At 46.2% G+C, this 27,136-nt stretch overlaps 1 protein-coding gene across 7 annotated transcripts in view; it reads right to left on the reverse strand.

The window, feature by feature from the left end:
- Positions 1-124: 124 nt before the first annotated feature.
- Positions 125-27,136, reverse strand: part of STAB2 (stabilin 2) — an 88,903-nt gene continuing 61,891 nt past the window's right edge. For 3 of the 7 annotated variants that reach the window (XM_074581496.1, XM_074581474.1, XM_074581464.1), the window contains 25 exons: positions 24,749-24,868; positions 24,269-24,316; positions 23,178-23,261; positions 22,932-23,078; positions 22,379-22,504; positions 21,989-22,048; positions 21,296-21,472; positions 21,124-21,213; positions 20,223-20,369; positions 19,312-19,368; positions 18,748-18,871; positions 17,618-17,767; positions 15,661-15,765; positions 15,164-15,271; positions 14,201-14,394; positions 13,028-13,169; positions 12,535-12,668; positions 11,267-11,432; positions 10,926-11,032; positions 10,171-10,290; positions 9,242-9,400; positions 6,883-6,990; positions 3,816-3,944; positions 2,301-2,420; positions 125-1,674 (listed from right to left, as the gene is read on the reverse strand). In XM_074581496.1, the coding sequence (XP_074437597.1) occupies positions 1,624-1,674; positions 2,301-2,420; positions 3,816-3,944; positions 6,883-6,990; positions 9,242-9,400; positions 10,171-10,290; positions 10,926-11,032; positions 11,267-11,432; positions 12,535-12,668; positions 13,028-13,169; positions 14,201-14,394; positions 15,164-15,271; positions 15,661-15,765; positions 17,618-17,767; positions 18,748-18,871; positions 19,312-19,368; positions 20,223-20,369; positions 21,124-21,213; positions 21,296-21,472; positions 21,989-22,048; positions 22,379-22,504; positions 22,932-23,078; positions 23,178-23,261; positions 24,269-24,316; positions 24,749-24,868 (2,973 nt within the window). In that variant the 3' untranslated portion in view covers positions 125-1,623. Of the gene's footprint in view, positions 1,675-2,300; positions 2,421-3,815; positions 3,945-6,882; positions 6,991-9,241; positions 9,401-10,135; positions 10,291-10,925; positions 11,033-11,266; positions 11,433-12,534; positions 12,669-13,027; positions 13,170-14,200; positions 14,395-15,163; positions 15,272-15,660; positions 15,766-17,617; positions 17,768-18,747; positions 18,872-19,311; positions 19,369-20,222; positions 20,370-21,123; positions 21,214-21,295; positions 21,473-21,988; positions 22,049-22,378; positions 22,505-22,931; positions 23,079-23,177; positions 23,262-24,268; positions 24,317-24,748; positions 24,869-27,136 lie in introns of those variants that run through there. The other 4 variants (XM_074581485.1, XR_012586328.1, XR_012586329.1 and 1 more) reach the window with 4 other exon arrangements.

Consider the following 27,136-nt stretch of genomic DNA (forward strand, 5'->3'; position numbering starts at 1 on the left):
GTGACTGGGGAGAAGGAAAGAATGTGAATTGTAATAATTGCAAAATTCTGTGGGGAAAACTCCCCTAAATATATGTATGTGTGTTTAAGTGTGCGTATGCGTGTGTTCTAAATCTTTTAATGTCTTCTAGGTAAAACCAAGCAGGCATGGGGGGGCAGGGCACGGAGTTAGGAACATGACTTCAAGTCTGTCTCTTTCATCCAGGCATATTTTTTGCATTAGATTCCCTTGTTAGTGGTTGATAGCTGCATCAACAACCCTGGACTTGCCTGCAGACCTTGTTCTGATGGGTGGCATCCTGGGGTTGCTCTCAGAGGTAACTAATGCTTTCTTGCAGCCACACCATCCCTCCTGTCCCCCATGCATGGCAGACACCAGGAAGCACATCACAGGGGAACATTGCTGCTGCCAGCAAGAAAGTTGTGATTTTCTTGCTGTTTTGTGGTTTCTATAGTGTCCTCACAATTTTCTGTGATATTCATGTTTTAAGGGAAGGGAAAAACAGTAAATCAAACTCTTAACACATTTCTAATATTATGTTGAAAATCACAGCTGTTATTGCTGTGCATCGGTTGAAAGGCAACGTGCTCAGTAAAAATACGGTATGTGAACAAGCAGGTAGCTTCTTGGTAAAAATATGGCATGTGAATAAGTGGGTAGCTTCTAAAAACTAAAAAAAAAAAAATAAAAAAAAAATATTGGAATAATCTCTCTAGGGAAGTGGTGGATTCCCCATCACGGGACACATTTAAGACTCGCCTGGGCAGGGTGCTGGGCCATCTTGTCTAGACCATGTTTTTGCTAAGAAATGTTAGACCAGATGATCCTTGAGGTCCCTTCCCACCTGGTATTCTATGAAAACCTAAAAAACTGACTGTAGACATGACACGGCAAGGGTATGTTTATCTTCATTGCCCACTTTCCACAAAAATGGCTTAAGTAAAAATTGATTACTATCAGAATGTTCCCATATCACCTGTATTTCTTACTAAAGCTGCTGCAATTACTGTTTCCCTTTGTATGGTGAGGCGAGATGTAAACATAACACAGTCAAGTTCGAGGAAAGACAGAAAAGCTAGAGGAGGCAAGCGGGGCAGGCAGGATGCTTGCGTTTCCCGCTGCTGAAATTCTTACAAGAAAGTATTTTCCCTCAGTTTAAAAATACAGGTTTGACACATGTTCTGTTTCGCACTTGCCAGTTGTAGTTGTAACTCAGCCAAAATGAAAGCCTAGAGTACTAACAAATTTAGGATATTTGCCAAGTTAGCAGCTCTGTGTGTTTGAGGCCATTTTTAAAGTCTGTGAAGAAGAATAAAAGCAGTTAAATCGTAGGCTAGTGAGATTCTGCCGTTCACAGAGAGGTGTCTGGTTGCTTCTGGGTAGGTTAGTTGAGACTCAGTTTTGCGTTTGGCACCCATAGTTTGTATTGCTGAGATACAGCCAACACTTCTGAGCTTGGTAACTCCCTGAACTCTATAGGCTGCATCTTAACAAAGCTGTGCTCTTTTGGTTTTTTGTAATTAGTAATGGGATTTTATTCCCTGAAATGTGTAGGTGCTGTTTTTTTCACAGTAAGTGTAAATAGAAATGTGTTTTATAATTGACTAATGCCAAATCCAGTCTTTAGTTCTGATCATGAGGACCACTTATCACAAGCTGCTGGTCGTCCGAATCCTATAAAGTAGAAGAAAAAAGAATATCAGACTTGAACATTATGTTAAGAAATAAAAGTCACTTTTTGGCAAAGTTGTCTATACCGATGGCAGAGCTTGCACCTGACATTTTCGCACCAAACAAGTCTCATACTGGATGCAAAAAGATTTATTTTGATTTTAGACTCTGCATTTATATGAGGGCCTGGCAGAATTAGACCATTGAAGCTATTCAGATACTCTGGCTTTTATTCAATCTTTCCTTCCCTTGATTCCCAGCCCCCTTCCCGTTGTGTTTCAGATTCTTTGGCATGGCACTCAGCTACGTTTGCAGCAAGGAGAAGGGAAGACAAAATCGGAAGGCTTTTTAAGTTTGTATATACTGGCATCCAGTAGCATTTGAAGTCCAATTTAATTCAGCTCCCTTTGAAGGTAGACTTGAGATACAGCTGTTGACCACAGCCTCAATTTTGCTACAAGTGAGGCTACCCAATTCCTAGCAGTGTTAAGACAGGAAAGCCAGGAACTTGAATGTTTTTTTCCTGAATTATTATTTTGTTTTTAAATCCAACTAGACATTTTCCTTTCATAAAGTCATTCCTTCTTAGTATTATTTTAGTTGTGTCTCAAATCGAAAGGGACACTTACTGAAAAAAGATCATAAGCAGGTTCTGGTGGAGTCAGTGCAGAAGAACTTTCGTATGAGGGATTGGTGATATTTGAAGGCTGTGACTTGTCCAGCGATGTTACGTCAGTGTCGTCTTTTGACTACACAAAACCACACAAACATGCTTAAAATCCATCCTCCTCCTAACAGGGCATTAAGTGGGGTGCTTAAGTTCTACTGCTGCCAAGTGCAGCGTTTTGAATGAACTGGTTTTATCATCTAAATCAGTGTCTCTGGGCATGAACTGTGTTCTGGGTTGTTGTATTATCTCAGGTCACTTAATGCTGGTACCTTTTTTTTCTCTCTTTATTTTGAAGCCTCAGCAAAGATTGGGGAGGAAGTGTTGTCCTGACGTTATGCCTGGGGTAAAAGCTATCTGGTTGGTCCTGAACACTCTAGTTCCTCCTCCAGAGGGCTGGAGCACCTCTCCTGTGAAGGCAGGCTGAGAGAGTTGGGGTTGTTCAGCCTGGAGAAGAGACGGCTCCGGGGAGACCTTATAGCGGCCTCCCAGTAGCTGAAGGGGGCCTACAGGAAAGATGGGGAGGGGCTGTTTGCAAGGGCATGTAGCGATAGGACAAGGGGCAATGGCTTTAAACTAGAGCAGGGTAGGTTTAGATTAGACATTAGGAAGAAGCTCTTTATGGTGAGGGTGGTGAGACACTGGAACAGGTTGCCCAGAGAGGTGGTGGAGGCCCCATCCCTGGAGACATTCAAGGCCAGGCTGGATGAGGCTCTGAGCAACCTGATCTAGTTAAAGATGTCCCTGCTTACTGCAGGGGGGTTGGACTAGATGACCTTTAAAGGTCCCTTCCAACCCAACACAATCTATGTTTCTGTATAAAAATACAAGTGTTTCCCCTGGCTCGTGGCTGCTCTTTTTTGTTTCTAGAAGGTGATTCACATTACATGCAGGAGCTAGAATAGGAAGGGACTTCTGATTATTTCTAGGTAGGCTTTCTTTTGGATTGATTCTTGTGTATTTTGTAATACTTTTTTGGTCATCCCTCGTCTCTGAGTGGCTTGGCTGTTGCTGGCTGGTTTTGCATCATTGTGATGTTATATGAGACTGGCAAAGTTAGTTGAAAGAAAGCAAGCATAAGAGTGCATCAGTATAAAAATTCGGACTTTTCAATCCTGCAATCATTTCAATTTGCTTGTCTTTTGAATCTGACCTTTTTCCTATCAAACATTTTGACCTCTGGAGCAGCAAAATGATCAGCAATGCCACGGAGGAGGGGGAAGAGGGCAGGTACCCTTTCCGCGCTTTTAATTACCTGCTTCCCTAAGGGTGAGCTTTCTGGCGAGGCAAAGACTTCTGCACTGGTGCTGTGCAGTCCCCGCTTTCTCCGTGTCTTAGTCTGAATGGTTCAAGTGGGAAGCAAAGGGGAATGTTTCTAGCTTGATAAAAGGCAAGGAGAAACTGGAGGCTGTGAGTTTGGGAGGTGTGGTGGGCGTGAAGTGCTGCCCCCCGCTTCGCGTTCCTGTCTGCCGCCTACCTTGAAGTGCTGGAAGCCCGCGTTTCTCTTCCTGAACCTGAGGTAAAAATATCCGATAAAAGCCACAATTCCAGTAACCAGGCAGATGCCAAAGAATATTCCTGTCCCGGTACCGGCGTGGAGAGCAGCCTGGAAGCAAGAGAGAGGGTGAGTGAGCTATGGGTGGGCACTGGTCACCTCCCAGCACCTGAGCACACGCGGGACACCTTTGAGATACGCCCTCGTCCTAAACTGCCTTGGTCATCGAGCTTCCTGGTGCGTGCTCCCTGGAGACAGTTAAATATAGCCTTTTGATAGTAATTACCAGCTAGATTTTTTTGGGATAGTGGACATCGGCTCTACTACAGCTTCATCTAGTTTATGTTTCTGAAGTTACAGAACGTGCCTAAGTGATCTTTTCTGGGCAGGTTTTTCAGAGTAGCTATAGAGGCTGCGGTGAGGCTGAAGCCTCACTGGCCTGAGGAGGAGAAACAGGTGCCAAATTCCCTTCAGCAGCTTTGGAGACCTGTGCTACAAACCCTAGAGGGCTCTGCATGGGTTCAAGCTTATTCCCCACTGTTTTGTGCACTGGGGAGGTGTTGGTTATTGCCAGCTATCGGCAGCCATACCATCCCGCCGGCCCTGCTTAGCAGGGCTCAAACCAAGCCTCATCTGAGAGGAGGCCCATCTCATCGCTGGTTAGAGGGACTGATGGCCTGTGTGGAGGCTGCACAGGGCTGGGCTCCGCAGCGGCCCGACACCTGCCTTCCGTGGGTCATTTTGCCCCAAAACATGCATTTCCTTTAACCTGAAAACATTCTTCAGTCAAGCGGGTAAAATGCCAGTGGAGTGCTGTGTCCAGTTCTGGGCTCCCCGGTTCAAGAAGGACAGAGAACTGCTGGAGAGGGTATAGCAAAGGGCTACGAAGAGAATTAGGGGACTAGAACATCTCTCTTATGAGGGGAGGCTGAGGGACTTGGGTCTTTTTAGTCTGGAGAAGAGAAGTCTGAGTGGGGATCTTATCAATGCTTATAAATACTTAAAGGGTGGGTGTCAGGAGGATGGGGCCAGTCTTTTTTCAGTGGTGCCCAGTGACAGGACAAGAGGTAACGGGCACAAACTTGAGCATAGGAAGTTCCATCTCAACATGAGGAGGAACTTCGATACTTTGAGGATGGCAAAGCACTGGAACGGGCTGCCCGGAGAAGTGGTGGAGTCTCCATCTCTGGAGACATTCAAAACCTGCCTGGATGTGTTCCTGTGCAACCTGCTCTAGGTGACCCTGCTCTGGCAGGGGGTTGGACAGGATGATCTCCAGGGGTCCCTTCCAACCCCTGCCATTCTGTGACTCTGTGAAATTAACACGCGATCTGGATTTAATCTAAATGCCTCCAGACTCTGACTTTGGTTTGCCTTCTGCAGCTCTGTGGCCTGGTAGACTGGTCACCATGAAGGTGACCGGCAATTTTGGGGTAGCGATAAGTTTGAGGGTTCCCAGTGTATGCAGCCACACAGGCTGCAGAGTCCCCAAAGCACCGTGCTCTTTGCTGGCAATCCAAGAGGTGAGGAGGGGTCTGCAAATGGGTAGAAGGTTCGTATGCTGTTACGTTTGCTTGTCTATGTGATGCCTTAGCTCTGTAGCCTCCTGCCTAGAAAACTAATTATTAAACTTACTCTGGCAAAAATAATCACGCTGTTGTCTTAGTAGATATGCTCTCTTCATTTATTTTTTGGAAAACAAAGTAATTTACATGGCGCAGCTGGACAACTAAATATTAGAAAATATTTAGTTGCCCTCTAGCATGTGAAAAGTATTATAAAGATTGTAATATCATGCTGCTGTAGACTGACAGAAATTGCCTATTATTGTGAATAATTTTCAGGCAGTAATTTACGCCCTTACCCAAGCGTGTCATTTCCTACTTCTGAAGATTGTAGGCTGCAAGGGACTTTTGTGAACTGAGATTGTGCAGGCATATTACTGAGCTTCTAGGAACAAGAAGGCTGTTTTGTAAAGGAGGAAGGGCTGCTCAGAACTAAAGGAAGGTGAGAAACAGGACATCAAGAGGATTAATCTTGTGGACCAAGGAGGCAGCTGGTTAGCCACTTCCCAAATCAGGGCTGGGATGGATGGACTGTAAGCGTGAGTGAGGCCCCTCCAGCGCACGGAGAGGAGGATCAGAATGAGTTACCCTGATGGAAGGGAAGTTCTTCAGATTAAATAAGTGGTGGGTCCTCTTGCAAGGTCACCCTGAGCCTGTGTTGGGCTGTCACAGAGTACCCTGTGTGAAACAGAGCTGGGGACTGCTAACACAGCACATCTGAACACTTCCTTTGTCAAGGAAAACGTTTTGTACTGGAAAAAAAAGTGCTCGCTGCACACCTCCTCCCAGGGGCAGCAGGAATCACTCTTGTGAAACATCCCAGTTGCGCTGCAGGTGGACAAAATGTTTTTCCTCCCTTTCATACAAAGCAGTAAAGTTTGCTGGTGGGAAATAAATAGAACAACGTTCCTGCCTTCCTGCTGCTGGGCCCTGTACCATTTTGATTCCAACTTGAAGCAGTGCAGATGCTATAACTTGACTTTCCTCCATGGAAAGGACGGCACCCCTTTCGGAATTGTGCTGTTGTGCCATGCACAGTTTTGTTTGGTCTTCCTAATGGGAGAAATGGGACCATTCCAGGGAATCGTGCAGGCAAAACCCATCCATTTTCAAAGAACCTTATTGTTTTGGATAGGAATGAATGCAAAGCCAAGAGTAAAAAATTTTCCTTGGAAGCTTTGAAAGATCTTTTCAGAGGAACTGAAATGGAGCTTTATAAAACCCTTGTAATATGGAACTTATATTTTATTTATATAAAATAAATGTGGGAAGAACTTGTTGAGGCCGAAACATTTTGAACAAGCTTCACTGGGACCTTTTTCTCAAATTCTAGTTTTCTTTCAAAGTAACCTTTTAAACCAAAACTGCATATATGAGAGGGAAACTGGGAATATATGAAATGTCAGCAGTGAGTTTGGGATGATATAAGTCACAGCCACCTCCCACCACCAAAAAAAAAAAAGTAAAAACCACTATGTACTTACAGGTGCTGGTGGAGCCTTTAAAGGCTCTGATATGACATGGATTATCCCGTTGGAAGCAATTATATCCCACTCAACAATAGCACTTCCCTCCACGTATCTGATCTCGCTCTGCCAGGAGAAAGAGCAATGAGAGCTGAGCTTTGACCCTCCTCCTTTTGGGATTGAAACCTTGAGACTATTTCCCCACCTCAGTTACTGACACACAGAGGAAAAATCCCATGGGGGCTTACACCGCTACCTCCCTGGACATCAGCCTGGGATGGGCCCAGGCTGGTCACAGCTCTCCTGTGCATTAAGTAGCCATTGTCATTACCTGTATATTGCCTTCAGGCATTTCCTTGTCCTTTTAAATTGTTTTTTTTTTTTTAAATGAAGGTGTTTGTGCTGTTATTCCTGAGTGCCAGGTAGCCCGCAGACTGCCTCCGTTACAGCTGCTTTCTGTGCCGAGGATGCCACTTGCGCGGAGTTTGGTAGCTCAGGAGAGCTGGGTCAGCACTGACGGGGACCTGCTGCCCACAGGTTATGTGGTGGCCCAGCATCAGTGAGCTGGAAGGTGTTCCCATTTGGCAGCTCATCAGGATGTGAGAAGGGAGAGGGATGGGATCAATCACGGCCACCCCAGCACTTCTCTAGACTCTGCTGATAATGGGAGTCCTTGAACGCTTCAAGCCGATCCTGAGTCTCTCCAGTGTTTTGGGGGGATGGGTTCATGGGATTCTGTGCTATTGCAAACTCTGCTTTAAATCGCATCCTGGCAAAATGGTTTCTCCTTGGTGAGCAGAAATGGGAGCTGCTGCCCGCTCTCGCCCCTGGCAGAAGGTGGAATGCTGCTGCTGCTGGGGCACACGGCAACTTTCTGTGCCCAGGGAGGAACGGGCTTGGCCGTGGTGGCACCGCAGAGCAGTGTGGGAGTCACCCTGTGTCCTCCTCCCTCTCCCTCACCCCTGCGCTGCCCTGCTGGGGTCCTGGGGAAAGCCCGTGGGCTCTGACTTTGTGCACTGGGACAGGCAGGTGCTCGGCCATCCGGACCACGCTTGGAAAGCGGCTGCCACCTCTCCTTCCCACCCTGGCACCCTGCTGAGCATTACTGCAGCCAGGAGAAGCAGGATCCTCCGGGTCCCTCCAGGGAGGAAGAAAAGCTACACATTTCAAACAGCTTTGAAGGGCAGGATCAAGATTTGTGTTAATGGTCTCAGAGCTTCCCCTTGGCAGCTTTTGAAGAAAGGAGGATTTTTTTAAAGAAGAACCTCTGCTAACTCAAATACCAGATCAAAGTGATCCAAAAGAGCTCCTGGCATACCAATAGGTGATAGAGGTAAGCCTTGTGCTGGTGTCCCCGATCTCTCATGAGGGTATACTTTATTAATGTGATTACTGAGTTTGCATTATAGGGTGTTTTTAAACATACGAATCAAGTATGTGGTAATTCTCATGCTAAAGGAGTTTCTCCTGAAAGGTGAAGGAGGAAGGAAGCAAAGGCAACAGATGAGCCACTTGTGCATCTCTTCCCGAAGCACCTATTTCCTTCTTGTTGGGGGCCATGAAAAATGCCCCCCCTCAGTTGGCATGTTGGGCATTCAGCTTTCTTTGCATCGTCTAGAGCACGTTTTAACTGCAAGCCCACAGGCACACGGTTTCTTATTTTTGTGTTCAGCTCTACCCCCATCAGCCACAGCAGGGCCCCAACCTGGGTCTCAAGGGGCTGCTGTCACAGAGGTCATTCGAAATGCTTGGGCAGCAAAGTATTTTCTTAATAAGAAATGAGAATTTGGGGGTGTGTTTTCAAAATATGTGTTTCCCTAAAATGTCAGAGGACACATATTCCATTTGCAAAAAGGATATACATTTTTGCATTTAAAAAAAACCAAAACACTGAAATAGCAATAAAAAATGCAAACTTAGGTTTTATCTGCTTTTGCTCTGAGCAATGCTATGCTGGGATCTCCCCTCTCCCAGAAAGTTACCTTTAAAGTTAATTTTACAAATGCCAACACCTTTCTTTGACGATATACTGCTGCTCTCATCTCTCCTATTGCACTGCCATCTCCCATCATCCTGCCAGGCCGACAGAAGGGTTGAATCAGGCCCGTAGCCCATCCTGCCATTCCTGCGGGCCACCTGTACAGCTTCCTTGGAGTTTTGCGGCTCAGAGCTTGGCTGTTCGCAAACTTGTAAATTTGCAGTTTGCCAGCTGCTGTCCTGCAGTCTCTGGGCAGGAGAGAGCCTCCTGAAGTCAGCCTCTCATTGCTGCCCCCTGTAACCTCAGCGGATTGCTCTCTGGATCACCGTGTCACCCAACCACAGGGTAAAGCACAAGAGGGGAAAAAGCACGAAGATGGGAGATTTATTAAAAAGGCACCTGTTCAGCGGTGGGGGCTGGATGTTCCTGGCCCCTGGTGTTTGTAATGAGGAGTTTTTCCCCTAGGCGAGTTACAAGAGTGGTTCCGTTGGTCAAGTCTTCATAAAACATTACGCTGTCGTTAGATAAGTGATACTCGATGTCTCGCCCGGAAAGTGTCTGCGAATGAGGGCAGAATACAAAGAACGTTAACTGATCTCATTAATCCTCTGGATTTACCAGTAGGCTAAGTGCCGGTGACCTTTTTCCCTCTTTGCTATTAGTGCTGCAGCAAGTGCAATATGGGGTCGAGGCTACTGGGATATCTGGATGCGAACAGTGGGATTTTCTGTCCCTGCTGGCCTGTGATGGCTGCCCGCAGCAGGCACTACCTTGATTCTGGCCAGGATGAAGGATTTTATTCTTTTGTATGATGACCTGAAGTGAGGAGCCTCAGAGATATTCCAAACAGCTTGAAGACGCAAGCCAAGGCATAAATCCATGTGAATTGTTTGGGACAATGTTTGATTGAAGGAAGGAAGGAAGGAAGGAGAAAAGGGGTAAGCACAGAAATGAAGTTAGGAACAGATGCCTTTAATGTATTTGTGGGAAATACCGAAGCCGTGCACTGCTTTCTTCAAATAACTGTGCTTGATGTTAATACGCCAGAGAAGGCTGCATCTCAGGCAGACTCCTTTATAACTGGGTAATTAAAATCCTTGATGTCTGAGTCTCTGTAGTGACTTGAACCCTCGATAACCTTACGCTCCTAACTAGGGAAAAGAAATGTAAATGATGAACTTACCTCTTTCAGAAGCACAGTTTAAACTATGTGGGGTTACACAGAAGTCATGTTGTACTAAGATTATTTCACCAGGATACAGAAACCCATCATGGCTGTTTAAAAGACGATATTGAAACGAGGAAGGAAAAAAGAAAAGAAACCTGACCTCATTTTCCCTTAACCCGCTATCGTTTGGAGCAAAGAGAGTGGCGCGCACTGACAGGTCCGTGAGGTACCGCAGGAACTCTTTCCCCTTCCTAGAGCTGTTGGAGTAAGCCATGATGTCCTAGGCAGAAACAAAACCCCGCTTTACTGAAGAGCAATTGTGCGCTCCTGTGCGGGGAGCTGAAAAGATGCGACTGTATAAATAACAACAAAGAAGCTTCCTATTAATAGCCATGAAGCAACTCTGGAATGGTATTACGGAAGAAGTTTTTATTCAAAACCCAGTTTTACCTGCTGATTTGGTGAGTACAGCTTAAACTGACATGCGGGCATAAAGCCCTTGTTGTCTGTGAGGCTCCTTACACATACAATGTCTTCCTGAGCAGTGGCAAGAAAGGGACCCTTTTAATGCTTTGCTTTTTTCCCCAGCAGCAATTCAATAAAATTACAAAAGAAAGCACCGCACGCTTTGTGATGCTTAGAAAGCCAAGAGCAGCTGTGCACAAGAATCCTCTCTAAGCTAAAGCTGCAGCAGCATTTAATTTCCAAAAGAGTTTTAACACCTCCCCCCGCCCCAGACCTCTTTGGAGCGAGTAATTAAAAAATATAGCAACCAAGATTTCGACCGCCCCACCTTGCTTTGCTGCTGCGCCATTGTTACCTGCTAGCAAATCAAACACTGAGACACAACCCGGTGGCAGAGCCTGCTTCGCTCCGCTCACCCCACCGAGCAGCGCGCCGAGCTGTGGGCCGTACCGACAAGAAGTTTGTCAGGGTCGGGAAGGACGTCAGCACTTGCAGCAAGTTCCCGCTGCAGGAGAAGCCGTCCCCCACGTAGCCTGGCTTGCAGGTGCAGTTCACCTCTGGAAGGTACAAACGCAGATAGCCGCGTGGGCAAACGCCCCTCGCTAGAAGGCTTTAGGCTGCTCTCTGCCTGGAAACCAACTTGCTGGCAACGCGTTATTATCTTTTTTAAAGTTAAAAAAGAGGCAGAGTCTCTTGCAGTGTTATCTAGCAGCCTGTGGCCAACCGAAGGAATCAAAATCTGGGCTGCTGCCCCACTTTGTGCAGAGGGACGCAGCTAAGGACCCTCTTACCTTTCTCCCTGTAGCAGAAGACATCCCAGGTTTCACTCAGGTTGCTTCTTCTCCCATAGTCCACTATGCCGACGTACCCGTTGCCGCAGTTTGGGGAGGAAAAGGCGGTCGGGTATCCCACTTTCTCACTGTCTAGCCAGCCGGCAGAGCAGAGGTGGTACCTCGCCTGCAGGGAAATAACACAGAGGGACGAGTTGGGTGGTGGGGCTGGGGTGCTACAGACCAGATGATCCCCCTGGGGTGCTCAGGCAGCACCTGACCGGCCCGTGGTCTTTCTGAGGGGGCTCTGTCCACCCATCTGTCCTGCAGCCTGCCCTGGGAGAAGGGGCTGCAGAGACAAGGGCCCTCTGAATGTCAGTGGCTCTCAGTACAGGCCAAGGGACACTTCCCTGGGAAAAGCTTCCCCAAGCTCAAAGACGGGCAGCATCAGAGGTGGGTGTGAAAGCCAAAAGGGGATGCGCAATCCCACCGTGTGCTGGCCCACCCTTTGTCAGCATGGGAAGTGCTGACAAACCAGCTCAACACAGAAAATAAGTCCCCAGGAGCTCTGGAGCCAGCCCCACTGCCAACTTTGCTGCTTCGAGGGAAACATTTAGCCTATGGAGCACAGGGGACATGCAGCTCTGGCTGCAGCCTCAGTCTCCCCGGGCAGCAGAAGGAGGTTTACATGCTGGCCATGGTCCAGCCTCACATTTTGCTAAAGGTGTCTCTAAACTGTGAGTGTCTTTCTCCCTTCCACAGATGGGAAGGAGCCAGAAAGGCACAGTCAGTCTAAGCCACTCTTCTAAAACAAGTTTTAATAACCCAAAGTGTGATGCTCATCCTACTGACAGCAGCTATGCCTTGTTTATAACACACTCAATGAAAAGAATATCGAAATGGCTCTGCTAAGTTAACAGCATTTGGGGAAAAGACTCCTGGAGCTTTACCTTAAAAATTAATCTAAGCATACTTCTGAAGTGTACATTTCTTTAAGAAGTGCTAATAATTAAAACACCCATGAAAACACTCTGTAAATCTGACTTTACCATCTCACCCCAGTATCACTGGAAATAAGAACTTGGCAACTGGTTTCAGTGCTCTATGAGCAGGCGTGAAACCAATAAACACTCTGAAAACTGCTCCCAGCCAACCCCTGGGGCACAGGAGAGGGAAAGGAGGGAAAATGAGGGTTATTAGCACAGAGCAGCCCCCTCGCTCCTCCCTCCCCATTTACACCGTGGCTACGTCTGCTCTGGGCATCTTCTCCCGCAGTGAGGCTACCTCACCTTCTGAGCATACAGCAGCTGGTTATACGTAGCGATGGTGGCAGACTCATTGGCGCAGGCCTCCTTTGCCTTCTCGTAGGTCAATTTGTACTGCCCTTGTGGGGACCGTAAGTGGAAAACCCCGACAGTGGTATCTGCAAAGAGAGAGAAGAACCAGCTCTTCTTGAGGGGGGTTTCCATTTCTGCGTGCAGGGTCAACTGTGCCATACAACTACCCGTGAATTTTGTGAAATGTAGTTAGGACAGATTGATCCCTTAGAGGTTAATATTCCTACCTGGAATGCTTGCTTCTGTTGCTTCATAATCTGGTATTGTAAAGTACTTAGGCATGTATTCTAACTTTAAACACAGTTAAATCTCATTGTTTCAAGGGGATATAGGTAGAAGACTGGGTGAGCTTACAGACACAAGGATCCTGGCCACTGGCTTCAGTGCAGTGGCACAGGGACGAGGATGTCCCTGTCCCGTGGCACGCGTGATGTGCCATCCTTACCTTGGAAGTGGAGATCGGCACAGTCAGCATCGGGGTGGCACTGCCCGTTGTCTTGCAAGCAGCGGTCGAGAGGAAGCTGCATCACTGAGCAGTTCAGCCCATCACCAATGTAGTTATTTTTACATTCACACTTGCGTTTGCCCTGGTCAGAGAGAGAATAAAAAAAGGCCAGGCCAAGTACTTAGCTGACATAAAAGTGTTATTTCAAGCAACATTCTGAACTGTTTGAAAAATTTCACTTGATATAGCCAGGAATGGACAAACAGGAAAGTTGCTAATAACAACTGTGATTCAACAGACCACAAACCCTGACACTGACATTTATTCTTCTAAGCAAAACATTTACACACGTACTTGGGTGCTTTGCTAAGTTAAGACCAAAGCATAATTCCATCCACAAAGCTAATAACATGCATTGGAGAATTATATGACACATAATTAACAAAATGGATGGCAAACCTACCAAAACGATATCTAAATGACTGGGCATGGGAGCATGAAAGGAATTTAGCGGCCTACTGATAGTAATAAATTGAGAACTATAAACCCAGCAGGAGTTGGTGACATCCAGGGATTGCTATGGTTGGCAGCTGGAATGGATTAGCGGCAAGGCTTTTCTAGATAGCTCCTGGAAGACACAGCAGGCAAGCCACCAAAATGGATCTGACAGGTGATCCCAAAAGCATCAGGACGAATGCTGGATCAAGTCACTGCGCATGTTTTCCTCAACAACTTTCACCATCTGGGCCAAGGAATTTGTATCATGTGGCTGCAGACCTTTTTAAGCTGAGTCCACCCAACCAACAAGTGACACAGTTCTCACAACTGTCCTTAGGTTTAACTACCAAAATATATTCAGTTTCAAGCCAACTAACTCCTACTGCCATAGGGATAACCAGTTAGGAATAGTTAAGAAGGGGACAGAAAAATTACACGTGCAAAGTATCCCATCTGCTGGGATCAGAGGAAAGATGTCAAACTTTCTCACCCCTCAGCTGAGATGATACCAAACTGACGTGGAAGATAGGTTAGAGATATGTAAAGGTTGTTTTGGAAAACAGGGACTTTGAGAGGTACAGAGTGTGATCCAGCCAGAAAAAAAAAAGACTTCTGCTGGCACCAGGAAGAAATGCCTCAGACTTCCCTGCTGGTGACCGAAATCATTCAACTTACAGGTCCTATGACAGTGCAAGTGGCATGCTCATGGCAGCCTCCGTTGAAGCCATCGGCGCAGGAGTTTATTGGAAGGCACGTAAAGCCATCACCTTTGTATCCTTTCTGGCAGATGCAGAAGACTTTCACCCCAAGCTGCGTGCATTCAGCCGCCTTGTGGCACCCGCCGTTGTTTTGCTTGCAAAGGTCTGCAGCTGCACGGGGGAAAAGAAGAGGTGAGTAAAGTCTGCTTTTAAAGGGGATGTTCTTCACAAAGACAAACCACCTCCAGATTTTAAAGGCACACTCAAAATACTAGAACACTTGTTTGGGGAAAAAAAACCCCACTGTTTGAGTTTCCTGAGGCATTCCTGAGCTTCTGTGAAGGCTATCCTTTAGGATGTCCTTGATTTAAGAGACATGACACCACCACCCCCAGAGATCCTTTTGTTGGCACAAGAGAGCTGCTATTCTGGGGACTCTGCTCTGGCCAGGGTGACTTCGGAGGACGTGAGACACCTGGCTTGGAAAGAATGACTGTTTCTGCAGTGGTGTTACTGGGGAACTGCCTTCCCTAAGGCCACCAAAGAAAATCCTGTAAGTGAAACACCACTGAAAACCGCGCTGTCTCCAAAACCTGACTGAAGCACACTTCTATGCGTTCCTGTCCAGCCTGCTCTAGATGAACGTGCTTTGGCACAGGGATTGGACTAGATGACCTCCGAAGGTCCCTTCCAACCACTAGCACTCTGCAATTCTGTGTGATTCTGATTCTTGCTCCTGCCTGGTAAAGCCTGGTGAAGCAGCCACTTGCTTCAGAAGAAACCTGATCTGTATAAATCCTAAGTTTGTTTCACTTGCTACACTGTGGAAGTTTTTAGGTTTGATAGCCAACATTTCGTAGCGGATGGTAACTGCATACAAGGGCATGTGCAAGAGAGGACAACCTGCTTTCTTGTAGCGGGCTGTGCAAGAAGAGCTCACCTGTGCAAGTGATGCCATCCCCGTCGTAAAATGGCTTGCACTGACACGTGTTGTTCTCCATGCAGACGGCGTTGGCAGAGCAGCTCGGGGAACACACTGGCTGTAGAGCTGTGGGGGAGGCAGAAGAGCTGGGATGAAGATGCTATTTATATTGCAACACCCTTGTTTCATGCAGAAAGAAAAGCCCTTGCACCAGTCTTGCTAAACTGGAAACCCTGTAAGCATTTTTTTTTGACTGCTTAGCTCTGGGGTGGTATCTCCCCTCACGTAGCCCAAAGCCCCTCCACAAGGGAGGTAAACAATTATACTCCCGTTTCACAAAGGAGCAGACAGGGAGGTGAAGGGACATGTTCAGAGCAGAGACCCTTGGCTTCCTTTGAAGGCTTCTGATGTTGTTAACCCTTTCTCTTTCTTCTCTACGCAAACCCTCTGTTGAATTGCAAGTGCCATCAACACATGGCTCCGTGCGACGGAGTCTGGTGAGAGGAGGCAGAGACCTAGTTTGGTTTCACACAGCCGGCCAGTCCATCCTGTTTCACAGAAGCATCGTCCTGTTCCTGAATATCCTTCGTCACACTGCCCATTAGTCTTGCATTCGCAGGCTGCAAAAGGAATACAGAGGGATCACTTACGGAGCTGCCTTTGGGAAGGGGGAAACCTTTCCCTAGAGAGACATCACCTAGACCATCAGTTTAGATACAATATTATTAAGCAATTATTTAGATAAATTTAACCTCATGGTTTTTCACCACAAGGCCATTCAAGCAGTGGGCCAGACTGTCCAGAGCTGTTGGGCAGTTTCCATCCTTGGATGTTTGCAAGCCCCGACAGGACAGACCCTGAACAACGTGGTTTGAGCTCAGAGCTGACCCTGCTTTGAGCAGTGGGTTGGACTAGAGACCTCCTGAGGTCTCTTCTGACCCGAATTATCCTGTGATCCTATGATCACAGTGATATCACCAGTGATAACTAGCGTTCATTCAATATGCCTCTGAAAGTGAAAATGAGTACTGATCTGCATTGTGGTAGCAAAGCAAACTTCACAAAGAACTGTGACGGGAAGGAGTTAATGGCTGAGCTGAAGACCCAGCCTGATCCTGTCCTAATGAGCAGCAGCTGTTGGTTGTGGGGAAACCTTTTAGCCAGAGAAAAGGAAGGTGTGTGGAGAGAAAGTATTTAGTTGCTGCTTGGGAGAAGGTCTGTCTGAGTAAGGAAATCAAATATGAGGTTAGTGACCTTTGCTGTAAAACATGGGGAAGTTAGCTGTAATTTTTTTTTAAAGGTTTTAGATATTTTTATGGCTAAAAGCTTCTGAATTCCTTCTGTTCCTTTGCGGTGTTACCCCTTGTGCCCCGCAAACTGAAGCATGAGGGACTGATTTAATCTGTAAGTGATGTTTTTTTCCCACTCTTTGGACCCTACAATAACTTACATGCTGAGTCCTCCTTGAGGAACTATTCATGGCTCTCTGTTTTATAACTTGATGAAGTAGCATTTCTTCTTGCCTTGTCCCTCTTCCTGAAATATTGTTGCTTAAAGAGGAAAATGATGTGGGATTGATTGGGGAAACTGATTCTGTGAAGACCTCGTCCTGCTGAAAAGGAGTTTCACCCTCTAGTTGTCTAATTTTTGGCTGATATAAATATGCATTAAAGAGAAGGGTCTATACAATATTTTTTCTATTCAATACCCCAATCTGGGTCAGACTACCAGCTCACACGGTTTATGCTATGTTGTGCTATAAAGATGATTAATTTCAGGTGAGCATACTTGTGAGCATTGGTATCCAAGCCTAGTGTCCTGCCTCCACCCCCAAGGGTATCTAGCTTATAAACTCTGTTGTACGTGTATTATGAGTGCTACAGGTGAACAGGGTTAGGATGGACGGGTTAATGTTGTAGCTTCCCATCTGAAAGCTTTATGTTGGGAAAACATTTAAATTTAAAGGGTGATGTCGATCCTGGTTCCACTTAGTTTACATTTAAGACCACAGTGAAATGGATTATGTGACCTGTTTCTTTGCTGCTGTCTGTTTGCACAAACTTCCTTCATATAGGTGCCCTTTTTCTTCTCTTAAGCAAAATTAGCGTGTGGCCTTGGTCTCCTGCAATCCTTGAGGAACCACGTTGCTAAAATGCTGTCTTGCCCTTTATGGGGATGGGGAGAAAGCTGTGCTGTAGTTGAAAACTTGTTGAAGGAGGCTCTATCTCCATTTCCAGTTGCTTATGTACAATATAAGAATAGGAGGAGCCTTGCAGAGAAAGCAAAGTAAACCTCTGTCCCCCCTGCCTTCTCCTCCTCCCTTCCAAGACCTTGTGCCATCCCTCCGTGTGAGAAAGCACTTGGGAAAAATGTCGGTGTTGAAAGGGGGAAGCATTTCTTGGTTTGCTTAACCCATCACTGACAAAATAGTTTAGGTGTGACATAGGCAAAAGCATGGAAACTTAAACGTACGCCTGCAGTTGGAGCCGTATCTGCCCGGCAAGCACAGCTCGCACGATGTCCCATTGAAGCCGCTGTTGCAGTGGCACTCTCCTGTCCCCGTGTACCCCTCGTCACAGGAGCCGTGGTTATTGCATGGGGTCTCTGGGCCCCCTGGGCAAGCTGAAGGGTTTAAAAAAACAAACAAACAAAAGAAGTCTGTTTAGCTCAATTGCCTGTTTATTCACTGTGACTATTTGTTATTTATTTTTCTGTAAAAATCCTTGAACAGTGAAAGGCCTGTAAAGGCATCTCTGTTGGAGCATGTAAAAGCAGCTGTGGCACTTGCGACCACAAGCCTTGTACTCCAAGGTCCTTGATGTGCTTTTACAACTCCTGTCAGAGAGGTGTTGCAGACCCTTCCAGCCCTGCTCTTACCCAGCCACTCGCTCGTTCAGACCCATCAGTGAATAGTGGCACTGCCCAGCCCCTGCCCCGATCCAGCCTTGCTTGGTCACCTCCAGGTGCCTGCTGGGGTGGCCAAAATTGCTCGGGACCCCCATGTGTCTGTGAAATTTGGACAGAGCGAGCCAGCAGGCCTTTGTGTGCCTGGACCTGTCTGACAGCAGAGATCCTAATATGGATCCTGACCCTATGTGTCACGGTGAGAGCCTGAGTGCTGTCCCCCTGTGGGGCTGGCAGGTGAAGGACCACGAAGTTTGTTAGTGTCTGCTAACAAACAGCTGGAGATAAAGCCTCCCGAAGTGTCTCACACCTGGTTAAAGTGACAATTTCTGAGCTTACACCAGCTCTGTGCATGCTTGCAGGTGGCTGGGGAATCATACACGGTATCTCTGGTATGCCCTGGTACCACCACCATGAACCTGATGTCTGTTTTTACGTTGAGAGGACTTTCAGCTGGCGACTGATTAAGACTTGCCAGGTTTGGTGACAGCAGAGAAGTTTCTACTGCCTATACCACTCAATTAGTTGGCTAGTAGCATGGAGTTTAAAACTGAAATGTTAAAAAGAGATTATCTGGAGTGAAAAAACAATAATTCTTTCTGCATACTTCAGCTCTTTCAAGAGCGTTCCCCCATCTTGGGTCCGGTCTCTTCAGATTCAGATGGCTGGATGGCTGTGCTCCTGGAGGGGGCTCCTACCTTGGCAGTCTGGCCCAAAGTAGCCCTTGCAGCACTTGGCTGCGTGGATGACCATGGAGCAGGTACTACGGCAGCCGTCCCTGTGCAGCCCGTAGGACTCGTACATGCACCAGTGGGTCCCTTCCTGGGCGTCAGCGCAGAGAGCAGGGGGGAAAAAACACAGGAAGATGAGTGCTATGGGGGGGCTTGGGGTTTTTTCTCTTTAAATCAGTTTCTGATGTATGTTGAATCAAACTGTGATATGTGTGAAGAGTGCTGGTGTGAGGCCCCCGCCATCTGTTTGATTCCTGACTCGCTAATCACTGCTAATGAGGACGGAGGGGCTGCTCCGAAGTCAAGCGAAGCACTCGCTACAGCGGGTGCTGCGTGAGACCAACAAGTGTCCCCTGCCACCAGCATCTGGGTGTTTGCGGAGGGACAGCTTTGTCCCTGAGGCTTTATGGCATCACTTAACAGTGGTTTCGCTGTTGAGGGTTCTTTTTTCATTTTTTTCAAAGCAACTTATTCTAGTTTGCTAGTGTGAAGTACAGTAGACTGCTTAAATGCAAGATTTTAATGTATTACCTTTGGTTTTGTCCCCGGAGGGCATTTAGAATTACTGAAACAGCTAACACAATGCCCCTGTTGTACAAAATGGAAAAGAAAAAAAAAAGTATATTAAAATAATGGCAACAAAAGGCTATTTGACATGGATAAAAAGTCTGTTTTTTGAGAGCAGCAAATATAAGCAGAGAAGAGTGTGGGCTTATTACACTTGAAACAGATTTAAAAAAGCTCTGGAGAAAGAAGAGAGGAAAATGACAACAAAATAATTGCATTAATTTAGTACCATAAGCTGCAAGAAAATAGTTTTGATACCAGAATATGACTTTGGGAAGAAGAAACTTCACTCTGGATTTAAACAAGCAGGGAAGAGATGGCGAATATTCTTCAAGTAAATATTGATATGGGCTGTATCATATCTGGATGTCTAATTTGGAGTAGAGGTAAATGGTTACTTCTCGGGAAGCACTGACCAGATCTGAGGAGATTTATATCTACTTAATTTCATTTAACAAAATCATACAACAAAAGGTAACTTGCGCGGATGGGATACACACAAGTGTTGGTTTTATAGCTGAAATATAAATTCTGACGAGCTTTTTCAAGACTGATTACATGTTTGGTTGTTTTTTTTTTTTTACTTCCAGGTAGTTTTTTCATACATTTGAATTAAACTGAAGTAAATTTGGTCTCGAAACCATTTCAAAATGGGTTTCAAAACTTTCTGTTTCTGGGACACATCAAAGTTCACGGAGGAAACTTCCTCCATGCTAACAGTGCCCATTCATGTGTGAAAGAAAGCCTGAAGTGGTGGGACTTCATCTCCTGAGTGCCAAAGCTGCTGCGAGTGTTGCCCCGGTCTCTGTGAGGACAGGGTTTGGCCCTTGGGCTGTGTCTTTGCCACAGTGGGGGACCAAAAAAAGGGGACTGACCATGAACTCCATAGTGAAGAAGCTGTCGCAGCGTCCCCCCAGGCTGGGGTCCATCAGCAGGCAGTCGATGCCGTAGGCGATGCCCCCGTCGAACTCCAGCTGCCGCTGCACTATCTTACACTGTCTGTCGTTCAGGAAAAGGGCGCCCTGAGAGATGGGGTGGGGAGAGGGGGGGATGTGACAAGTCATCAGCCAGTCTTCCTTGGGGCTGGGCTAACTCCAGGTCCTGCATGGGTGTTAGGGATAATCCTCCTTCTGCTCTGAAGCAATCTGGGGACCTGTAGCTGAATGCTATAACATCACAGGTGGGCAGATCTTCTGCCTCTCCTGATGGGACAGAGTGTGCCAGCCCTGTTTCCACAGGTTTACCTTATTCATGTTTATCCTTAGTCACATTTTCAGAGGCGGTTGCTTGTCAGGTATGATTTGATACATTTACAAAGAAAAAGGTGCCGTTGTTCTGGCTTAACAGGCTGCATGTGTGCCTGTGATCTTAGCTTGCAAGTGATTACAAACCAGAGTTTGCAGGTGGGTGCTGCATTCATGAGGTTTCTGCCAAAGCCAGGTCCACATAAATAGTTTTCCATTGTGTATTTCATTGTAGAAGAAGTTAAAATATGCTGGTATTTCAGTTTTGAGGTAACTGAGAGCTGTTTTGAACAAATAGCATCTTACAACAGAGAAAATGACGGCTCCAAAGAGTCTTGCAAACCATCTAGTTTGCTGAATCTGTTGGAGTGGCTGCCCCAGTTTTGTGGCTGTTGACATGGACTGCTGAAGACCAATTGAGTTTTGGTGCCACTGACCCTTTCTGGGGGCTGTGCACAGGCACAGTGGGGTCTGCATGAGTGGGTCCTGCAGCAGGGACAAGGGGTAAGCATGCTGCAGAGTGAACACTTACAATCTCCCCGTTGTCTCCACAGCTAACGCTGAGGTTGGAGCCCTGCAGGGTCTTCAATGTGGTGGAGCTGGGGAGCTGGTAGGCCAACACCTTGGAAGGAAACAGGGGAAACGATTGTGTCTGGGCTTGCATGTTTTGGCCTTGGCAACACACCTAAAAAGCAAGGGCTTACCACAGCATCACGGACAATGTGGAATTTGAGGTACTGCACCAGTTTGTCTGTGTTGGACTTCTTGAAGAGGAAGTCCTGCTGCTCCTGTGGTAGCCCGCGGATAGCTGTGTCTGTGGGCCAGAAGAGCGTGACGGGTCTGTGATTAGGATCGTTGATCAGCCCAAGCAGGTTGTTTTTCTGCAACATACCAAAAATTGGGGTGGAGGATTATAAAATGACATTGATCCTATCGGGCGAACGTCTAGTATAACTCGGATGCAGTAGCCTGTGGGCTGCCTGGTCACCAGCCTCCAAACACCCTGACTTTAAAAAAACAGATGCCTAAGTTGAGTTACATGACCAAATTCTCAGAACTCCTTCATCACCCAGGACTGCCCACTAAAAACCAGGCTGACTGCACAACTTTGGGCTCAAACTCGTATTTGGGTCAAACCTTGGCTATGTAACTTGATGTATGGTAGGACAGAGCTGAGCGTGGAGGAGGAAGGTGGCTGTTGGTCTGCTTGGAATCCCCCCACCTCTGTGGGAGAGGGACCACGTGGTGACCAGGCTTGTCGCGTACTGTGTTGTCAGCCCTTTGGCTCCACTGAACACCATCCTGCTAGTAATGTCATGTGCCATGTCTATGCTTTTTTCTTTAAAAAAAATTGTTTAAAACCTTTGCTCAATGGCTGCTGTCTCTTGTGTCCTTACCTCTAGCAAACTGCTGAACAGGATGTAGCCGTGTTGGGCTGCAACCACTTTAAGGCTTTCCTACAAAGAAAGGAATTTCAGTAATTTATCTAATAAACACATTATATGGGTATTTAAAAAGCAGATATTAGCTTGCTTTCCCCTGTAAGTAATTTCTTGTTATGAAATCAAAGCCACTGTAAAAGCCCTGTGCAGAAGTCCTCTTATACTTATAACTGTAACTCCTGAATGAATTTTAAACATAACATTTAATTTATTCAGCAGTGTCAAACAATATTTGTATAAGGTCTGTACTTCTGCAACTTTCCTTTTTTGTAGATTACATGAATTATATCTAACGGTAACTGTGTAAAAGCCCCTGGGTTGACAGTGGCAATGAGCTACACATACCTTCTTAAGGGGGAAATCCTGCATATGTGTTGGGACCAGAATTTGGTTTATGACATGGATCACGCCATTTGTGCCAACAGCATCACTGAGTATAACTTCAGCTTTGTTGTTCAAAACCAGCGAGTTCTGGAAAGGCAACAAAAACACATTTTCTGTGGAACCTTGTGGGAGGGTGAGGCCGATGCCAAATTTCTTTGATACAGTGAGCCCAGACCATCCCTTCTCTGCAGTAAACACTAGCTTCAGTTTTGATAAATTGCCCTTTGCTTTTTCAAACTCTGGTCATGCTCATAAGGCCAGAATTTGAGGGTACAATAACTTGTGTCAAAGCAAGGGTTGTACAGCTCTGCTCTTTGCATAGTAGATAAATGCTGAACACTTCAGCTGAATGAGCATTCAAAGAAGACTGCTGTTTATTTTCGTGAATCAGAGGAGGAAAGGGAACCATTCAGTGTTGTGTGGGTTTTTTTTTGTTTTGTTTTTTTTTTTTTAAAAGCTGAATGAGAGCAGACTGTTTTATTATTCTGTCCCCTGCCTCTTCATGCTCTGTTACCTGAGAGTAGCTGATGTGTATTGGGTCCCCATGGAGAGAGGTGACGTTGTTGATTGTTGTCAGGTCATTGTACATCAGACTGGCACAACCCACTATGTGGTGCCGGAGGACCTGAGCCATCACTCCTCTGGCAACCCAGTTCTTGACCTGCAGCAGAAAGTGGAGGAGTTGTGAAGCAGTTGAGCAAGGCATCTGAATCCAAAAGCTCATTGCCAGCTCGCGAAAAACTTCTGGCTTCTTACTTACTCGTGGATCGCTGTTTAGTATGTCTGTTCGAGGCACAAACAGAGTGAAAGGGCCAGGGCCTGCAATATCTCTGATAGAAAAGGTCTGCCAAATTTAAAAGGACAAAGCAGTAGTGAGTCGTTAATGCCTGTAGTGTCACCTGGTGATGGAGACAGCTCTACTTAGTGGGAAGTGGTGCCTGCAGCCCTGTTGCACATTGAGTTCCCTTCCCTGTGGCGCAAGGGTGAGAGAAATTCTTGTATGGTGTGGACTTTCCTTCCCATACCCGTGGGTATCAAATGGAAGATTTTGGCTTATAGCCAAGACTCCATTTCCTCTGCGATAATGAACAGACGGGAGAAGAAGAGGGAAAGCTCTCAACCAAACTAAGCGTAGGGAGGGTGGAGAGGGCTATTCCCTCCTGGGCAAAGGAAGATGAATAAACTCTTTCATCCTGAGATAGTCAAAAGTGGATATGTGCATGTGTTGGTACATGCATTTAGCTGATACATGGTTTCTTGTACCTAGGAGTAGATTAAATACTGTTAGAGGTACAAATGGACCTGGGGTGTTGAAGGTGCTTTGCAATGACTGCTGATAAACTAAAATAAGAAGAGAGCTCTGCCAAAGTGAGAGGACACCATCCATCTACCCATGGTAGTGAAATTGAAGCTAGAATATGAGTCTTTGGACTAGGTGTCAGCAGAAAAGAGCATCACAGTTTGGGAATGTAGCAGAAGAATGATATTTGCTCACATCAGACTTCAAGAGAGATATGCTGGAAGATCTCAGACTGTGAATGTGTGAAAGCTTCAGTGTTATGCCTGGTCTGGGGGCCCTATGTTTCCCTGGGATCTTAATCTTTATTATTAATTCTCTAGAGGTTTTAATGGCAGTCAATAGTTTAAATTAGAGCATCTCCCATATTAGTAGCTGGTCATCCAAATCCAGTTCCAGTTAAGTTGGTGGATTCATGCCTGCTCCCTGCCCTGCTCCTTGAGGGGGGAAAAAAAAAAACCCAATCCAAACAAACCAAACCAACCAACCAAAACAACCCCAAAAAAACCTGGTAAACACAGCATCCCTCCCCCCAGAGGCTGACCTTTTCTTACCTCTAAATGGAAATAAAACCTAGATGTGTTGGAGTCCCTGAGAAGTTCCTGCAATCAAGAACAAGACTTCGTAACATTGCTGCAAACATGAGGCAACATCTATGGCGTAAAAACAAATGCAGCACTTGGGAAAGAAAGAGAACTTCTGTCCTGGAATAAATGATGCCCATCTGCATTGCTCCTGCTTTTTTCTTACCTTTCTCTGTCAAAGAACAGGCTTCTTTGAAACTGAAAAATACCAGTATTAACTCCCTAGCACTGCAGTCACATTGATTGTCCATCAGTTGTTTGTTTGTGGGGTTTTTTTGGGCAGGTAATGTTATCTTGCAGCATCCTGTTCCTATTCCTAGTTTCTTGGATTGGGATTATTTCAAAATCTAGGGTGTTCATGAAAAAATTGGCATGTTTCAAGAGACAACCATTGTATTAATTGACTATCTGAAGAAAAATAAGGTCCAGAAAACACATGTGGCACTTTACCTGGAAGATATTGCCTCGGCACTTAAATCCATCCCCAATGTAGTTATCTTTGCAGGTGCAGGTCCTTTCTGTCAATTCAGTGTCATTACAGATGGCAAATTCACTGCAGCCTCCATTATTCTTGTAAGATAACAATTTAAAATAGTTAATTCCTTCATTGCCAGGCATACAAAATGATTCTAGCTTATCATTTTTTTTTCCATGTATATAGTTTAGAAAGACTTAATCCCAAAAGTGTTTTGAAACCAGATCTTACTGGAACTTCTGATGGCATGTGTGTTCTTGCAAACAATAAAGAGCATTTAAGGCTCATAAGAAATAACTATCCTTTTATGCAGAGGGTGTAGTTTTGATTTCTTCCTTATATCTTTATTTTGTGGTGCTACAAGGATCCAATAAATTTCCAGGCAGGTTTCATTCTGGACCTTGAGCATGAGGCTTCGCCGCTCTGCATAGGCAGCATTGACTTATACTGAAGGGAACTATTTACAGTTGTAAATCACTTTTATGGTGCCAGGAGGCTGGATTTTTAGAGGACCACTAGCATAGGACTGCCTATTGTTCTTTGTCTGATGGCCCAGGTTGGCTGGAATGGGGCCCTACCACACGTGCTCTCCTCTAAAACACCTCCTGTCTGCCCCTGGGTGCACCACCAGTGTGACCTAAGGCTTGGAGCAGCAGATGCACCTCACCTGGCCACCTGCTCCAGGAAAGTCTCTGTGCTAAAGGGAGATGTTCCTCATCCAGAAGCAGTGTGCTGGGGTTCAGAGCTCTGCCCAGCCACAAGTAGGTGCTCCCCAGTTAGCACCTTGGTTTGCAAATACACTTCTATCCTGGATCTGAAAGCAAATCAGGAAGAACTGAGAAGCCATCTTTTCTTTCCTTGTGCTTGTTTCATGGTGTCCCTTCTGCTGCAGGTCATCTCAAGGATCCTTTCCCACAGGCCATGAGCGGGAGCAGAATCTCCTCTGGGAGCTACCAGCAGGGCCTGACTTGACCGGCCATAGTGAGCCCTGGCTGTAAGGAGTCAGTTTGGGTGCATTTGCTATTTATTTGGCTAGCTTTACATGGACTGTTGGCGATCTTGAGTTTATCATAGCTTCCCGTGAAGCTTTGCTGCACAGGGGTTTGGCCACAGTGAAGCCAGATTAGCCTCTGGTCTGACACTGGCACTTCTCAAGACTATCTTTTTTTTTTTTTGATATATATATATTTTCTCAGGTGGAAGCAGAGTTGCTGGAACGAGGCACAGGAAAAAGAAAAAGCATACAAAATCACAGGAAGCAGTAGCTCGTAAGTTTGAGCTCCCCTTCCTCCAGCTTCTGGTTTTGCCCTTGCTCTTTCATCTCTGCAACCTTTCAAGGTTAGAGAAACTCTGCTGACAGGCCGAGCTGGGAGGGTGAGAATTATTGTTGCTGCACTGGGAGCACAAAGGATTAATGTGCACGGGCGAGAGGATGTGTCCCTGCTGCAGCTTGCCAAGGAGCAGAGCAATGCGGCTGGTGCAGAGCACCGCGTTGCTTGCGAATGTATGGTTTGCAGTGTGTGAGTTAGCTTGTGTGAAACCCATGTGGCTAATTCTCAGCCTGCAGGGATAAGTGAGGGAGAGAATGAGGAATGCCACAGGAAGCCCTGTGTTGCGTGTTGTGGAGGAAAAGGAGGGAAACAGTTTCTGTGGAGAATACTCTCTTGTTTTTTTCCTTTAACCTCCCCATTGAGAGAAGTTTCCATCCTCCCACCCATCTCCCGTTTCACTGTCCACTAACCCACCTCTGCTGCAGCTTGCAGTGTTGCTGTCCTGTATGATGCATCCACAGGGATGCATTTGGGATGCAGCCTACGCGTGGCCCTGGGGTCTGTGAGGCTCTGTTCTTTGGCTGCTCCATGGGAGCTTTGCCCTAGGTGAGCCTGCAGGCTGGGACCTCTGATGGAGACATCTACTCCAGGGAGTCCAGGCACACCCAGGTGCATGGGTCTGGATTGTCCCAACATGGATTTCACTGGTAACGACCCCGCAATGTGAGGAATTGATACTCTGATTGGGCTATAAAAATTTCAGACTGGGAAGGGGATGTGTATGATGGCAATTAATTGTTTCTCTTGTTCAGGCTGCACAGATACGGTCCCAAATCACACCAGAGGACTTAATGACAGGAGAATATTCAAAATAAATAGGGGGTTTGATCTACAGGAGGTTATTCTCTCGGTCCCCAATCACCTGGCTCCTAGAAAAGTTAGAACTGGCCCCTGAGCATCAACAATCTGAACCTTTGATTTTTTTTAAAATTTTTTAATTATTTTTTTTTCACATTACAGGTAACGTGCAATAGATCACGCTTCTCTTTTTTTTTTTTATAACTTGAACCAAGCTCTTTAACTGTCTTGCCT

The sequence above is a fragment of the Larus michahellis genome, chromosome 1 (genome assembly GCF_964199755.1).
Source record: "Larus michahellis chromosome 1, bLarMic1.1, whole genome shotgun sequence".
NCBI classification, from domain to species: domain Eukaryota; kingdom Metazoa; phylum Chordata; class Aves; order Charadriiformes; family Laridae; genus Larus; species Larus michahellis.